Source organism: Dendrobates tinctorius, unplaced genomic scaffold (genome assembly GCF_039654945.1).
Source record: "Dendrobates tinctorius isolate UK_male_01 unplaced genomic scaffold, ASM3965494v1 ptg000180l, whole genome shotgun sequence".
NCBI lineage: Eukaryota > Metazoa > Chordata > Amphibia > Anura > Dendrobatidae > Dendrobates > Dendrobates tinctorius.
Window position 1 is genome coordinate 2,702,510 of NW_027361847.1, and position 17,606 is coordinate 2,720,115.

At 44.7% G+C, this 17,606-nt stretch overlaps 1 protein-coding gene across 2 annotated transcripts in view; it reads left to right on the plus strand.

The window, feature by feature from the left end:
• LOC141054892 (uncharacterized) overlaps positions 1-17,606 on the plus strand; it is a 63,577-nt gene that overhangs the window by 14,040 nt on the left and 31,931 nt on the right. Inside the window, exons 5-6 of one of the 2 annotated variants that reach the window (XM_073551785.1) lie at positions 4,170-4,267; positions 4,346-4,424. The exons of the other annotated variant lie outside the window; for it this stretch is intronic. Coding sequence (XP_073407886.1) covers positions 4,170-4,267; positions 4,346-4,424 — 177 coding nt within the window. The remainder of the gene's footprint in view (positions 1-4,169; positions 4,268-4,345; positions 4,425-17,606) is intronic. 2 annotated transcript variants of the gene reach the window in all.

Below are 17,606 nucleotides of genomic sequence, written 5' to 3' on the forward strand. Positions count from 1 at the left end.
TTGATGTGATCCTCTTCAATTAATTGTATTCTCTTCTGGAGGTCGGCGCCAGAATACTGCTCCCCCCCGCACGTTAGATAGCCTCACAGGCGGTGGACATTGAGGTTCTCCCTCTATACCAAGGAGAAAGATTTATCTTCTGATCCAATCACCACTCGTGGCTGTCGATACCAGCCTCCTTGGTTGGAGAGCAGTCTTTTTGTATATCCTTGTATTCCAAGTGATCCAGGTTACCGGCACCCGCTCCAGTATCTACTCGTGTATCACTCCATTCGAATCAATAACATATCTCCATGGTTGTTGGCATGCACCACGGAGGACGCTTTTAACAGGACTACCTTCGTTAGGAGAACCCGAATGGGGATCTGATGGCTTCAAGACTGAAGGCTAAGGTACTCACCTGTCAGAGCCCGGTCAAGATATCCAAAACGCCATAAGGGGACATGATTGGTTACTCCATGGCACCAGTTTCGTTTTCCTTTCCTGGCAACGGTCATCATGTAAACAGAGGTAGTGGCCGTTTCCAGTCTCCCTAGGCATCCAGGATTGGTCTTGCTGGACGTGGTATTCAGAGTTACTACAAATCATACACGCCGTCCACAGGTCACTGTTGCATCGTCCAATTGATCACCAGATCGCACGATCTGGTGTTTAACGAGCTGGCTTTCAAAGCCAGGGCTCTAATCTACTCTCCCTCAGGGGTCTCCACTATGGTTGGTGCTCAGAGGCCGACGTCAGGGTGCATCTTTCACCTCTCCTGAACGCCTTCTGTCGCATGGTGTTAGGACCACGGTCGTTCTCTTCGCGTCTTCACCGCTCCAGTTCTTTTGAGAGTTTTCTCCAGACTGACTTGGACTCAGGTTCATGATGCTCACCTCCCTCAAGGGACAGATCTTGGTTCTACCTGTCTGTGTTTAAGTGCAGGATTGCTTCCAAGACGTAATTCATGACTTTCATTCTCAGAATTTCTCAGGGGTACCCCCCTACAAAAGTCCATTAGAAGCCTGGAACGTTAATTCTGTACCGGGTGCGCTTTAAGAGACGCCTTTCAAACCGTTCCAGAATGTCTCGCGGGCAGTTCTGTCTTGGGAAGTCGCCCTTATTGTCGCAGTGTCACTTATTATGCGACGCTTGAAGCTGACAGCCAGGTCCCGTTTAGATCATTTGTTTTTTCTCTCTGCTTCCCAACCTGGATAGGATTATCCTCAGATCGTTTCCGCCCCTTTCTTTTTTCCAGCGTTTGCTGACCCTTCTATTTTAACAGTGATTTTGTCTTGCCCTCTTTGAGCCCAACACTGGTACTTCAGATGGAGGTAGTTACGTATGCCCTGCATGCAATGACGGATCTCAGGATGTATGTCCTGAGGACGGCACTCTCTTGTAAGCCACTTCAGGGTCACAATAGCCAGAGAAATTAATTTGGCTATTCAGGAGTTATACTACTTTAGAAGCGGCCCATCCCAGTAGCGATTAGGGCGTATTCTACGTGGTCGATGTCCGCCCTCTGGGCCATTCCGTCTCGCATGCCGACCGAACAAGTCTGCAAGGCTGCATTTTGGCTCAGCATTTTCACATTCTTGAAGCACTACTCGTACTCAGACTTCCACAGTACGCTCCTCGGCAGATTATTCTGCAACAGGCGGTAGGGCACCTTTACTCAGCCACTACATGGGCTTTATCTGTTATTTTGTTGCCCACCTATGGACTGCTTTGGGACGTCCCATGGTCTGTATCCCCCAATGAGGCGAAGGAGAAACAGAGATTTTTGTGATAACTCACCGTAAAATCCTTTTCTTCGAGGCGCTCATTGGGGGACACAGCACCCACCCTGTTAGCCTGACGGCTTCTGCTTCTTGTCTCCCATTCAGTGGGTTATACTCTGATATGAGGTTGGCGATTGTACTCTAATATGATATTAATGATCTCCTACTGCTTTTACACCGAACTGGTTCACTTGGGGCCAGCAGGAAGGTGTATGCTGCGGAGGAGGAGCTAACTTTTTTTGTCTCACCTCAGTGTTAGCCTCCTATTGTCCACAGCATAACACCCCATGGTCTGTGCCCCCCAATGAGCGTCTCTGAGAAAAGGATTTTACGGTGAGTTATCACAAAAATCCCTGTTTTTCATCGTCTGTGTCCCACTGGCAAGCGCACATCGCTGTGTTTGACCCGACGATGGCGACGCAGAACTTAGGGACGCAGGCTGGAATCGTTCAGAAAAGCTGCTGTGTGACAAGGTACCAACGACCGCTGAGGATCGCTGGATGGTTTCTGCGTCGCTTAAGAGATCTGCCTGTTTGGCAGCTTACTAGCGAGCATTTAGCGATGCACCAGCGATCCTTACCAGGTCGTATCGTTGTCAGGATCGCTGGTGCGCCGCTAAGTGAAACGGGACCCTTAGAGTGATCCCAGAGGATCCTGTCCAGGAGGGAGGCCGTGTCCTCATGGTGACCTCATGAGCACTCAGAAAACAATCACTGGTAAATGGTAGCCATCCTTCCCCCAATCTCCATAATGTGAATTAGGAGAGAAGAAACTGCTGGATAGAAATGTGGATCTTTCTCCAGCTCCTCTGTGGTTCCATCCCTGGTGGAGGGGAACTTGGAGAAGTTGAGTTTCTTAGCGCGGCTCCTCCATCTGACTGACGAGGGTCTTCTCTGTCCCTCTCCTCAGGGTCCTCATCCTCCGAGTGCAGAACAGAGATTATTAGCACCAAATCAGTAGATTTGGGTTCCAGTATCATCTCTAGCCTGATGACACCCAATTATACACTTCTGACATCACGCCTGCCTTTTTGGAAAACACCAGTGATTGTCTTACCGCTGTCTCTAACATCATGTCCTCCCTCTATCTGACCCTGAACATGTCAAAAACTGAACTCCTTGTGTTTCCTCCCTTCACTAATGCACCTATGCCCGACATTGCCATCTCCGTGTGTGGTTCCACCATTACTCCCCAGCAACATGCCCGCTGCCTTGGAGTCATATGTGATTCCGAGCTTTCATTCGCCCGCCACATCCGATCACTGGCTCGTTCTTGTTATCTGCACCTCAAAAACATTTCTAGAATTTGAGCTTTTCTTACTTTCGATTCTGCAATAACTCTTACTGTTGCTCTTATTCATTCTCGTCTGGACTATTGTAACTCTCTATTAATCAGTCTCCCTCTTACCAAACTCTCCCCTCTCCTATCCATCCTGAATGCTGCAGCCAGGATCATATTCCTCACCAATTGTTACACCGATGCCTCTACCTTGTGCCAGTCCTTACACTAGTTACGCATCCACTCCAGAATCCAGTATAAACTTATTACCCTCACCCACAAAGCACTCCACGGCTCAGCACCACCCTACATCTCCTCTCTCGTCTCAGCCCACCACCCTACCTGTGCCCTCCGTTCTGCTAATGACCTGAGGTTAACATCCTCAATAATCATTACCTCGCCACTCCGGTCTCCACGACTTTTCACGTGCTGCGCCATTTCTTTGGAATGCTCTACCCAGGTTAATACAATTAATCCCCAATATTCACAGTTTTAAGTGTGCCCTAAAAACGCATTTCTTCACCCTGGCCTATCACCTCAACTCATTAACCTATCTATCCCTGTGTGCCCATTCAAAATTTTTACCTTAACCAAGTTCCTCGTATCACGTTCTCACATACTTTATGCATTTAATAGCCCTCTGTGTCTGTACTGTTACATATTTAGACTGTTAACTGGTTCATGCAGCAACAGGAACACCCGATTCTTACACTGGCTGGTCCGAATAATGAAAGCAATTGTTACCATCCACCTTTCGTGTCTCCACTTTTTCCTCATAGATTGTAAGCTTGCGAGCAGGGCCCTCATTCCTCTTGGTATCTGTTTTGATATTTGTGTTTATTGTTATGCTGTAATGTCTATTGTCTGTACAAGTCCCCTCTATAATGTAAAGTGCTGCAGAATATGTTGACGCTATAGAAATAAAATTATTATTATTATTAGGCTTTGGTCTCGCTGATTATCACTTCATACTTGGGTCCACAATGTGCTGGGACCTCGGTACCGGTGGTGAGCAGCACAACAATGTAATTTAGTCCCTGATACATAAACCTTGAATTACCGGTTCTGAGAGACGTGTCTCATATATAGACACAGCAGGTCATGTATTCAGTCTGTGTGTCTCCACAGATGGATCCAGGAGGAGAAATACACCAGAGAGATGTCCCCGTCCTCTGTATCCCCAGGACTGTCCAGAGGAGAATCACAACATCCCGGAGGATCATCAGGTAGATGACACTGAAGCTCCCACAACATCTGACCATGAAGTGATGGGACCTGAGCTCATCTTACATTTTTCTTTTTAGGGTGAAGATCTGATTGATATTAAGGTTGAGGTTGTACATGGAGCACAAGAGGCGATCACAATATGGGCTGATCAGCAGGGTGAGGAGGGGAGACTGTCATGTCTGTTCTGTGGTCCCCTACTACTACTCCCATCATCTTATCACATGACACAAACTACAGTGGCATGTAAAAGTTTGGGCACCCCTGGTCAAAATTACTCTTATTGTGAACAGTTAAGCAAGTTGAAGATGAATTGATCTCTGAAAGGCCTAAAGTTAAAATGACACATTTCCTTTAGTATTATACAAAATAATATATACCGTATTTTTCGGACTATAAGACGCACCCCAAATTTTCAGAAGGAAAATAGGGAAAAAAAATTAATCTGTCAAATGGGGGTCTGTCTTACAGTCCGAATTCAGCTTACCCGGCGCAATCAACAGTGCTGGTGGAGCGGGGTCACAGAGGGTGTTCGATTGGCAATATGACCCTCATCCCAGGCTGGTGCAGCAGGTGCGGTGGACTCCGGGAAATCCCATCCCAGGCTGATGCGGCAGGTTCGGCGGTGGTGCTGGGGGGAGGGGCAACGTCAACATCCTGTGAAAGCCCGGAGGCCCTGCATATCTATAGCTGCGATGCGTTGGCCTCCATGAAAATGGCCGCCGTGGGCAGCGCATGCTCAGATTGAGATCTCAGCAACAAGATCTCATCCCGAGATCATTGCCGAGATCTCAATCTGAGCATGCGCCGCCCCAGGTGGCCATTTTCCCAGAGGCCACCGCATCGCAGCAATAGATATGCTTGGCCTCTGTGCTTTCCAGGGCTGTGGAGTCTGAGCTTATTTTGGTGGAGTCGGTATAAAATGGTCCGACTCCTAAAATGTATAGTAAATTGGGTACAGTAGTTCAATGCAGAATATGCTGAATATTTTTTCATAGGAATTTGGGAAAGTTATGAAATGTCCTATAAATGGCTGTTCTATTCCTGATCTAAGGCTACATTCACACACAGCGTTTTTGCTGCGTTTTTTGAGGATACGTTTTTCAGCTGCAAAAGCAGATCAGCTTTTTAAAAAAACGCATCACCTGAAAGGATTTTGAGCCCATAGATAATGTTTTCAATAGCAAAAGCAGATTAGAAATCTGCTCTATCTATATATCCATTTATCCATATCTGTCTATCCATATCTTATCTGTACCAAAAAGAATGAAAGCCGGGTATCACACAGACTAACACTCCTTTTTTTTTTTTAGCACCAGTCAGGTACACCTCATAGCTGCCCAAAAGGACGCCCAGGACAGGCATTGCTTGTCTTCAGTAACACATCAACATCAATTGATAGTTGGAATAAATAGACTGCATTCACCACATCTTAAGGTGCAGGCTTTATTTTCAAGTGTAGGGGTGTGCAGTATAAGGTTCTGCAGCAGCTGAGGTGTGCAGTATGAGATTCTGCCCCCCCTAGTTTTTATCCTGGCTAAAACTGTTTCTTATAGATATGGCGAACCCTCAGGTAACCCTAAATGAAGGTCAGTGGACACAGGTGGCTGAATTGAAGGAATTGCTTAATCACCTATTTACCGTGACTAAAAAATTACAAGCTGAGTATTTAACTCCTGGCATTTTCATGAGGGAGTGGAAGAACTTGCTATTTTGCCTGTCCCAAAGAGGAGATTTAATCGCAGATGGCATTTCTGCTTCAATGAAACGGAGAGAGATACAGCTATTGGAAAATAAAATTTTTCTGGTGGCTGTTTATGTGGACCCAAGTCATCGTATATTGCTTGATGATCAACAGCTTACTAAAGGAAAAGAAGCTCTGACTGAGGTAGCAGTTAGGATGAGTGGCCTACAGGAGGACTGCCAGGCGCAAGAGAAAATTGGCTATTGCTGCCAGAACCCCTAAAATTGATTCCATCTTGAAGAGACGTGCTGGAGAAGGGGCAATTGCTGATCCAGCCACTGGGTGGGGCACCACCTATTTAATGATTGAGCGATTGCTTGAGCTGAAACCTTTCCCTGTAGAAATGGCCAACCCTCAGGTAACACTACATGAAGGTCAATGGACACAGGTGGCTGAATAGAAGGAATGACTTTATCACCCATTTACAGTGACTAAAGAGTTACAAGCTGAGGATTTAACTCCTGCCATTTTTTTAAAGGAGTGGGAGAACTTATTTTGCCTGTCCCAAAGATGAGGTTTAATCGCAGATGGCATTGCTGCTTCAATGAAATGGAGAGAGACACTGCTATTAGAAAATAAAATACTTCTGGCAGCTGTTTATGTGGACCCAAGTCATCGTATACTGCTTGTTGATCAATAGCTTTCTAAAGGAAAAGAAGTTCTGACTGAGGTAGCAGTTAGGATGAGTGGCCTACAGGAGGACTGCCAAGTGCAAGAGGGCTTGGGTCCTGATAGTGCTACTGCTGCCATATCTTCATCCTCATCAGATGAGGAGTTTGACTTTGACAAGTATTTGGATGAGTGTTGCTGCAAGGAAAAAGATTTCACTCCGTCTCCTATAGCAGCAGATTGACCATATTTCATCAAAATGTTTCACTTGCTCTCAAAGAAAAAGAAAAATTCAACCGTTCATCAAAACTGACTGTACATGAGGCAATTCCTTTATACTTGGAACTTGTTAGCGATGTTGCCCATGTGGTTCTGGCTTTGCCTCCAACCCAAGTTAGTGTAGAGAGGTTGTTCTCTGGCCTTAAAATTAGGTCAGATTTGAGGTCATCTATGAAGGAGGATCTGATGGAGGCAATTCTATTTCTTAGAACAAATTCATAGACCGCACAAATGTTATTTAGTATGGTTTGAAAACTGTTTTTTGCCACTTACATAGTTTATTACATAGTGTTATATATATACTGTGTATGTATGTGTGTGTGTGTGTATATATATATATATATATATATGTGTAATCGATATTACATAGTGCATTGCATATTTACAATTTATTACAGTTCTATCTAAATGTCTTGATTATTGTATCATAGAAATGATTAAATGTCTGATGTTCACATTGTACTACAAAACATTTTTCACTTAAATATAAGCAATATATGTCGGAGTTGTGGAGTCGGAGTCGGAGTTGCAGGTTTGGCTTACCGCCTCCACAGCCCTGGTGCTTTCACAATATTCCGGCGGAGCCTCCCGCACCACAGAGTATCACCGCCGCACCAGCCTGGGAAGGGAGTGTGATCAAAGCTCGGCAGTGTCGGATCGAGACCGCCACAGAATCGCCTGACTCCTGTTGCCGCCACAGTATTTGTAAGGATATTCCGAAAAAATTTTTTTGGGAAAAGTGTATCTTATAGTCTGAAAGATACGGTACAATGTCATTTTTTACACATTAAAAATTACAAAAAAATAGGCCAATGCAAAAATTTGGGCACCCTTGGAGATTTGTGTGCTCAGATAACTTTGACCAAGGTATCAGACCTTAATTAGCCTGTTAGTGAACAAGCTATTATACTATCATCGTTAGAAAAGGCCAGGAGATGCAAATTTGCCAGCTTTTTATATATACCCTGCCTCTTCTAACCTTGTGCCAAAAAACAACAGCCAAGGGTTTTTCTAAGCAGTTGTCTAGCACTCTGAACATGAAAATGTTGGAGGCCCATAAAGCAGGTTATCAGTAATAGTGGAGGTCAAGATTGGTCTGGAAGACCAAGCAAAATTTCAGTGACAGCTGCTAGTAGGATTTTTAGACCGGCAAATCACCTGCTTGACTACAAAAGATCTTCAGAAAGATTTAGCAGACTCTGGAGTTGTGGTACATTGTTCTACTATTCAGAGACAACTGTACAAACATGACCTTCATGGAAGAGTCATCAGAAGAAATCCTCTCCTGCATCCTCCCCTTACAATTTAGAGTCAGAAGTATGCAAAAGAACATCTAAACAAGCCTGAAGCATTTTGGAAACAAGTCCTGTGGACCAATGAGGTTAAAATTAAAACTCTTTGGCCACAATGATTAAAGGTATGTGTGAAGAAACCAGAGTATATCTTAATTGCCCAGACGGCTATGTTTTACCAGGCCTGGAGGAATTGACTTTTTGGCTTGTGGATTTAAGTGTGGATTCTGGTGGGTCTAGAAGGCTGACTTGCACAATGATATACCATGTAATATAGTGTGTGCTTATCTGATGTTTGTTTATATTCTGGAATCAGTTTGTTGACTTGAATGTAAATGGGGAAGGCTGTGAGGGTGCACTGAAGGACACTGGGTAATTCTAAAAATAGCTTACCTGCCTTGGGTATAAAAGACCCTGAGACAGAGAGACGGTGCCTCATCTCATCACATAGAGCTACCAGCCGGACATTCTGCTAAACACTTAACGGACAAGAAACTGTTCAGGATCCCAGCAGAGGGTATGTCAGACCTGGCTGAAAAAACACTGGACTGCTCTCGGTTATCTCCCTACGCTTGTCGTGACCTCCTCTCTGTGTGTTATCACAGGTGGAATAGCGATCCTGGGAGCTCTAACATAACATCCACTAGCATCCGTATGAGCCAGCGGAGGGGTGAGACCTTGTAATATGCACCATCTTGGGGAAATTGCTGAAATTGTTCTGTTTGCTACTGGGTGTTGTGGTTCAATAAAGCTTGGCCACACTGTTTTACCCTAACCCTGTGTTGTCTGTGTAGTATGTTGCCCACGGGGAGATAGAGTGGGCGTTCAGTGATGTGAACCCTGGTCCATGCAGTCTTGGTAAAGACAGCCGGGCCAACGGACGAGAGCACCCACTAACCCCGTTTCTCCACAGTATGTGTGGAGAAAAGTGTCACAGGTTTACCACATCAGAGAGGAGCCAGAAGACCACAGCATCTCAGTTCACCCACTCCTGTACGTTTCCTTCATATTAAATGGTGCAGGTTTCTGTCAGCAGTGCAGGGGTTAAACTGTTCTGCTTGGATTATCTTTAGCTTCCTGTTTGGAGGATCTCGGCTGTGCTGTATCGGCCACTGCCCTCTCCTATATATTCTCGCCTCTGACAATATGGATTGCCAGTATTAAGTCTTGTGCTTCTTGGTGAGCAGTGGAGGATTTGGTGTTTGGTAGAGGTGTTTAGGAGAGTTCTGTGACTGTTGCTTTGTGTTTCAGTTGTGTGCATAGCCCCCATCCAGTCCTATTTTGTTTACTGTCCAAATCCCTCCATTTTCTCCCTCTGTTGTCTGTGAGTGCATATTTTGTATGTTTGGTATTTTCATTTTTCCCTTAACGTCCTTCCTTGTTTTTCTGGTTTGTGATTTTGCATACACTATTCTACCCCACTTTCCTGGGAGTGGGAGGGGACAGATAAGGACTGATTCAGGAGTGCAGAAAGGTATGGGGCCCTTACATCATCACCATCAGAAGTAACCTGGGGAGCGGGGATAGCTAGGGTGCCCCTAGCGTTAGGGACAGGGTGGGAGCCCCTGGCCCCGGGTTATCAGATAAGACTAGTAACAGTAACACTGGCCCATGCGATTTTTTTTTTTTTTTGATCCATCATAGACCATATTACTGCTCTGGCTGGGCAACTGCAGCAGCTCAGTCTAGAGGTTGCGGATCTTTGCTTTATTGACTTGAAATACCCAAACACGTCCGGTTTGGGGACTGCGACTCCCAAACAACCCCTGGTGGAACCCAAGGTCACTTTTGCCTGACAGGTTCTCTGCAGGGTGTGGAAAGTTTGTTACTTTCAGGGAAGCCTGTAAACTATATTTTAAGTTGCATCCTCACTCCTCTGTTACTGAGGAGCAATGGATGGATATCGGAATTTTGCTCTTTCAGGATGGACCCTCCAGCCTGGGCATTTTCTCTTACAGACGACTGTTGCTATAGACGTTTAAGGAATTTTTTTCAGATGCTGGGTCACGTGTATATTGACCACAACCGCTCAATCCAGTTAATTCAAGAGTTATCGGTAAGGGTAAAGGATGCCGTTGCCTTCCATGACACTCCGTCTCCCTGGAGGAGGCCATGTCTATAGCCATCCGTGTAGTCCACCATCTATGTCAGAGACATGGGGAGACACTACAGTTTGCTGAAGACCCGGAGTCGGGGGAACCTGGGTCTGAGTTTACCGTGGATCCCATGCAGTTGGGTAGTGCGGCACGTTCTTTGGGTTCTATAGTAGTTCAGCATAAAGGAGGAGTGTTGTGGTTTTTTTTTTGGTGGAAAGAGTCATTTTGTGGGTACATCTCCTTCCTTATCCCCCTGTAAACAGCCGCCAGAAAACTAAGGAGCCCGGGTGTGTACTTATTTCCTCCCTTGGTAGATCTCGAGTTTTGTCTACCAGCCGAGATCCATCTTTGCAAAGAAAAGGTGGTCATTTGTCCATTCTGGACAGTGTGCGCAGTTTTATTTGATCTATGCCAGGTTCGTCCAGGCTCAAGGCCTCAAACCACAAGTATTGTTTAAATCCATACCCATTATCGCTATTGACTCTGCACCCTTGAGCCAGGGGTATTTTACTCAGGTCGTTCGTATGTTGCATATACAGGTAGGGGCCATGCACTCTGAATCTATAGATTATTATGTGTTAGAGGGCTTGCCTTCTCCTGTGGTTTTTGGACTACCTTGGCTTTTGCTACACAACCCTGTGGTAGACTGACAGACTCGAGAGGTGGTTAAATGGAGCGAGTATTGCCAAGAACACTGCTTGGCCGCCCTGCTAGCCAGGGTGGGTACTCAATCTCTGCCTGAAAATATGTCTGACGGCAGGGATGTGTTTTCAGAACCGAGGAGTCAGGATCTCCCTCCAGATAGTCCTTATGATTGCTCCGTTAATCTTATTCTTTGGGCTAAGCTGCCAAAGAGCAGGTTATACAACATCTCTGGACCAGAGAGGCAGGCCATGAAGGACTATATCACTGAGAGACTGGCAAATTATCATATCAGACCTTCATCACCCGTTGCTGGAAGGTTTTTCTTTGTCAAGAAAAAAGACGGGGTTCCGCCCTTGCCTAGACTTTCGCAAAGTCAATTGGATCATAGTCCGTGATCCATATCTTCTCTCTCTCTCACCCCGGATCTGTTTAATCAGATTGTGGGAGACAAATAGTTTTCTAAGCTAGACCTCCGGGGGGCTTATAATCTCATTTGCATCAAGGAGGTGGATGAGTGGAAGACAGCCTTCAATACACCTGAGGGACACGATGAGAACCTAGTGATGCCATATTGGTTGACTAATTCACCTGCCGCCTTTCAGCACCTTGTTAATGACCTCTTTAGTCACCTGACAGGCAGGTTTGTTGTGATCTACCTTGATGATATTTTGATTTATTCACCTGACCTTGAGACACATTAGTTACATGTGAGGTAGGTCATTCAGATACTCAGCCAATAAATGATTTGTCAAACAGGAGAAATGCATGTTCTCGGTTCAGGAGATCCCTTTTATGGGTTACTTTTTATCATCCACTGGTTTTCACATGGATCTGGGAAATGTCCAGGCGGTACTGGATTGGGAACGTCCTGAGGACCTAAAAGCCTTATAAAGGTTCTTGGTTTCGCCAACTACTACCGAAAGTTCATCAAAGGTTTTTTGTGATGGCTAAACCTTTGACGGATATGACCAGGAAAGGGACGGACTTTTCCAACTAGTCCAGTCCAGCCCGAGAGGATTTTGATACATTGAAAAGATGTTTTGCTTCTACACCTATCCTTATAAATCGTGACGTCACTCAGATATTTATTGTAGAAGTTAATGCGACTGAGGGGGGTGTGGGGTGTGTTGTCGCAGGGTGCATCTGCTAGTAAATTGTGTCAATGAGCATATTTTTTTAAGAAACTATCATCTACTGACAACCTATGACATTGGTAACAGGGAACTCTTGGCAATTAAGTGTGCTTTTGAAGAGTTGCGTTATTTTTTTGGAAGAGGCAGTTTATCTGGTCATGGTAATCACTGATCATAAAAATCTATTATATTAAGAATCTGCTAAGCGTCTGATGTCTAGACCGGCAAGGTGGTCTTTATTTGTCACCAGATTCAACTTTTTTGTGGCGTATAGGCCGAGGGATAAGAATGTTAAGGCTGATGCCTTATCTTTTTATTTTCCTGGGGGTGGAGATAATTGTTATTGGTTCCTATATTACAGAAAGGAATAGTTACTGCTGCTATAAGTTCTGACCTTGATAAAGAGGTTGTAGAGGCTCAGGGGGAAGCCCCAGCTGCCTTTTCTTTAGGTAAATTGATCGTACCTGTTAATATGTGTCTAAGTTGAAAGTGAACTTCATGATTCGGTCTTGGCCGGAAACCCTGGTGATAAAGCCACCACAAATCTCCTTACTCGGCAATTATGGTGGTCTGGGGAGCATCAGGATGGTTGGGAGTATGTAGCTGCCTGTAGTGTGTGTACACGTTCTAAGACCCCACATAATCGTCCATCTGGGTCCCTCCAACCACTGGCGAATCCCAGTAGACCTTGGACACGTGTTGTGAACTCATTTTCTGCTCCACCAGTTGAGCGTTCTCCTTCCGTTCTCCCTCCGTTCTCCCTCTGGTGGTGACAGGAGATAGTGAGGTTAGTTTAATTGGTAGTGATCTGCCACCTGATGAGGAGGATAACGATTGGTTCTCTGGAGTATCAGACTGGATATAAGACAGCCGACGCCCTATCCTGGTGCTGGTGATTCAGTCTGATTCTCAGGTCTTGGACTTCAGCTCTGTTCCAGTATTCTCAAGCTAAGGTTGTGTTTGCTACTGTTCACACTTGCTCTTGTTGGTGAATTCAGTTTTTTGTGTGGTCAGCCAGCCCTGGATGGGGCTGTGCTGAATTTCCACTCTTATTTATCTGTATTTGCCAATTTGCCTTTTTTGTCCCTTATTAGATTGGCCACTTTTTGCTCTGTCTCAGAATATTTCAGAGTGCTGATATAGTGGGAGAAGTCTAGTGACTTTAGGGTTAATTTTGCTATCAGAAGTGTTGGACATTATTTTCGTAGGGTTTTTGGCAGATTGCAGACAGTGTCTTTCCTTTCCTGTCCTTTCTAGTTAGTTTGGCCCCATCGTTTGCTCAGCCTATTTTCCTGCCTGTGTTTGTGTTTTAATCTTGTTTCACATCAATACATGTGGGGGGCTGTCTTTCCTTTGGAGTCTGCTCTGGGGCAGTTAGTTTTCCCCTTTTCTTGCTTTAGGTTTATTTAGCTCTCCGGTTGTGACCAGGCATCTAGGTTCATCGTAGGTACGCTCCACGACTGCTGCTAGTTGTGTGGTTAAGATCAGGGATCTGCAATCTGCATAGTTACCAACCTTTCTGGTTTTTTGGGACTTAGCTTTTTGTTGTCCTCCTTGGTGACCCATTCATAAGACACGTCTATCAGTAGATTTCATTACTGATGTAGCTGTGTCTGCAGGTAATAGTTATTTTGGTGGTGGTGGTGGACAGGTTCAACAAGATGTCTAAGTTTATTGCGCTATTCGCTTTATCCAACGCCAAGTCCTTGGCGCAAATTTTCATCAGATAATCTCACAGTTTCTATGGGATGCCTACCAATATTGTTTCTGACCCCAGGGGGTGCAATTTATTTCCGAGTTTTGGAAAGCGTTTTGCTCAAGGTTGAGGATCCATCTATTGTTTTTCTCCAACGTCTAATGGGTAAACTGAACTCGTTAACCAGAATCTTGAGACTTATCTTAGGTGTTTTGTATCTGAGAATCAGGAAAATTGAGTTACTTAATTTACCTCTTGCTGAATTTGCGGTGAATAACCGTTGTCATGAGTTTACTGGTAAGTCCCCATTCTTCGGGGCCTACAGTTATCCTCCTCAGTTCAACTCATTTAGTTGGAATTTGTCACGACACGGACTGTGTGTCTTTAGGTGTACGCACCAGAGGAAGAGTTGTATCGGGTACAGCAGTCACAAGTAGGAGCGTGCTGTGCACGACACTGCACCAGAGCAGGACCTGGCAGAGCATGTGACCATCGGGGGAATGGCCTAGGGCGGAGCCAACTCCTGTACAGGGGAATGTAAGCCGGCGGCACCGGGAGAATAGTCAAGGAAGCCTAGGTCAGTAACAATAGGGCAATACAGAAGCCAACGGATGAGACAGAAGAATAGTGCAGGACAACCCGAAGTCAGAAGCCAGACAGGGACGTGGTAACTAAGGACATAGATGAGGGAATAGTCAGAAAACAAGCCAGAGGTGAAGACCAGAGAGATAACAGTAGTACAGAATCACAAGACAGACGCAGAACGAGGGACAAGCTGGGTCATACACAGGTACAAGCACACAGAGCAGCAAACGGTATACAAGAGTATAACTACGGTCAACTGCTCAGCCGGAACACGGAAGTATCACTGACAGAGAGCCTGGCTCACAGTAGGTTCTAAATAGCCCTCCCCAATCTAAAGAGAGGCCATACAAAGTTAACCCCCACAGATCCAAGACAGGGAAAGAAATCCTGTCCTGAATTATGACAGAATTATTCCTTGGGAATACCTGAAGAGGAACAATTTTCATAATCTAATATGTCCGTGTGGTAAGAGGTTCTTAATAATTTGAAGAAGATGGAATCCAAATATGAGTGTAGCTGATCGGAGACGTGTGGTGGGTCCGGACCTGTGTGTTGATGACTTGATATGGTTGTCCTTGAATAACATTAAGTTGAAGGTTCCTTCTTGGAAACTGGGTCCCAGGTTCATTGGTCCTTCCTTATAAGATTGTTTCCGTCATCAATCCTGTATTATTTCTTCTTGCTTTGCCACCTACTTTTAGGATTCATAATGTGTTTCACCAGTGTTTCCTCAAAAAATATGTTGCGTCTTCTGAACCATAACCACTTCCTCCATCTCCAGTCAAAGTTGATGAGAATTTGAAATTTCAGATAGCTAAGATCATGGATTCTCGCTTTGTTCGGCAGTCTCTTCAGTATCTGGTACACTGGGAGGGTTACGGTCCTGAAGAGAGGATGTGTGGTAAGGTTATTCGGGTCCTTTAACACGGCACACCCTGATAAACCCGGTCCTGAGTTTCCGGAGGTCTTTCTTAGAAGCGGGGTACTGTCACGCGATTTACCGCACCAGAGCGGAACCAGAAGACCGCAGCGTCTTAGTTCATGTTCTCCTGCACTGAAAAGAAACACTTCTTCCTCAGTGCAGGTTTATTTAAGCAGCGCAGGGGTTAAACTGTCCAGCTTGGAGTTGCTGAAGCCTCTTGCTTGGAGGATCTCAGCTGTTCAGTGTTAGCCACTCCCTTCTCCTATACATTCTTGGCACTGGCAGTCTGGATTACCAGTATTAAGTCTTGTGCTTCTTGGTGAGGAGGGGAGGATTCTGTGTTTGGTAGAGGCGTTTAGGAGAGTTGTTCCTTGACTTTTGCTTTGTGTTTCGGTTGTGTGCCTATTCCCCATCCTCTCTTATTTTGTTTACCTTCCTTATCTCTACGATGTTCCCCTCTGTGTTGTCTGTGAGAGCATATCTTGTTTGTTTGGTATTTTAATTTATTCCTGTAAGTCTGTCCTTGTTTGGTTTGTGTATATACATAGGAAAGCAGGGGAGGATTAATGGCAGAGCAAGGAATGGAAGGAGCACCGTTTTACTTTTTCAATGCAAAATTGGCTGGAATAGAGATCAGTCTCCATGTCGCATTTGGAGAGCCCCTGATGTGCCTAAACAGAGGAAACCCCCCACAAGTGACCCCATTTTGGAAACTAGACCCCACCCCCCCAAGGAAAAATCAAATTTTTTCCACAAAAATTATCTTTTCACCCCCAATTTTTATTTTCCCAAGGGAAACAGGGCCCCAAAAGTTATTGTGCAATTTGTCCTGAGTACGCTGATACCCCATATGTGGGGGTAAACCACTGTTTGGGCGCATGGCAGAGCTCGGAAGGGAAGGAGCACCGTTTTGACTTTTTCAACGCAGAATTGGCTGGACGCCATGTTGCGTTTGGAGAGCCCATGATGTGCCTAATCAGTGGAAACCCCCTACAAATGACCCCATTTTGGAAACTAGACCCCCCCCAAGGAACTTATCTAGATGTGTGGTGAGCACTTTGAACCCACAAGTGCTTCACAGAAGTTTATAATGCCAGGGCTTGAAAATAAAAAAAAATAATTTTTTCCACAAACATGATCTTTTAGTCCCCAATTATTTATTTTCCCAAGTGTAACACAGGAGAAATTGGACCCCAAAAGTTGTTGTCCAATTTGTCCTGAGTATGCTGATACCCCATATGTGAGAGAAAACTACTGTATGGGCACACGTCGGGGCTCGGAAGGGAAGTAGTGACGTTTTGGAATGCAGACTTTGATGGAATGGTCTGCGGGTGTCTTGTCGCGTTTGGAGAGCTCCTGATGTGCCTAAACAGTGAAAAAACCCCACAAGTGACCCCATTTTGGAAACTAGACCCCCCAAGGAGCTTATCTAGATATGTAGTGAGCACTTTGAACCCCCAAGTGCTTCACAGAAGTTTATAACGTAGAGCCATAAAAATAAGAAAATCATATTTTTTTCCACAAAATTGATATTTTCACCCCCAATTTTTTTTTTATTTTCCCAAGGGTAACAGAAGAAATTGGACTCCAAAAGTTGTACAATTTGTCCTGAGTAGGCTGATACCCCATATGTGTTGGTAAACCATTGTTTGGGCGCATCGCAGAGCTTGGAAGGGAAGGAGCACCGTTTCACTTTTTCAACGCAGAATTGGCTGGAATTGAGATCAGTCGCCATGTTGCGTTTGGAGAGCCCCTGATGTGCCTGAACGGTGGAAACCCCCCAATTATAACTCCACCCCTAATTCTAACCCTAACGGGAAAATGGAAGTAAATGCATTTTTTAAAAAATTTTCTTTTATTCCCCTAACTAAGGTGGTGATAACGGGGGGTTTGATTTACTATTTATGGCGGTTTTTATGTTTGGCAGCTGTCACATGCTAAAAGACGCTTTTTATTGCAAAAAATAGTTTTTGCATCACCACATTTTGAGAGCTATAATTTTTCCATATTTTGACACACCGAGTCATGTGAGGTCTTATTTTTTGCGGGACGAGTTGACGTTTTTATTGATACCATTTTCGGGCACATGATATTTTTTGATCGCTTTTTATTCCGATTTTTGGGACACAGAATGAACAAAAAACAGCATTTCATGAATTTCTTTTGGGGATTGCGTTTACACCGTTCCGCATGGGGTAAAATTGATAAAGCGGTTTTATTCTTCGGGTCAGTTCGATAACAGCGATACCTCATTTATATCATTTTTTCATGTTTTGGCGTTATTATACAAAAAAATTTTATATAAAAAAAAATCATTTTTGCATCGCTTTATTCTTCTAA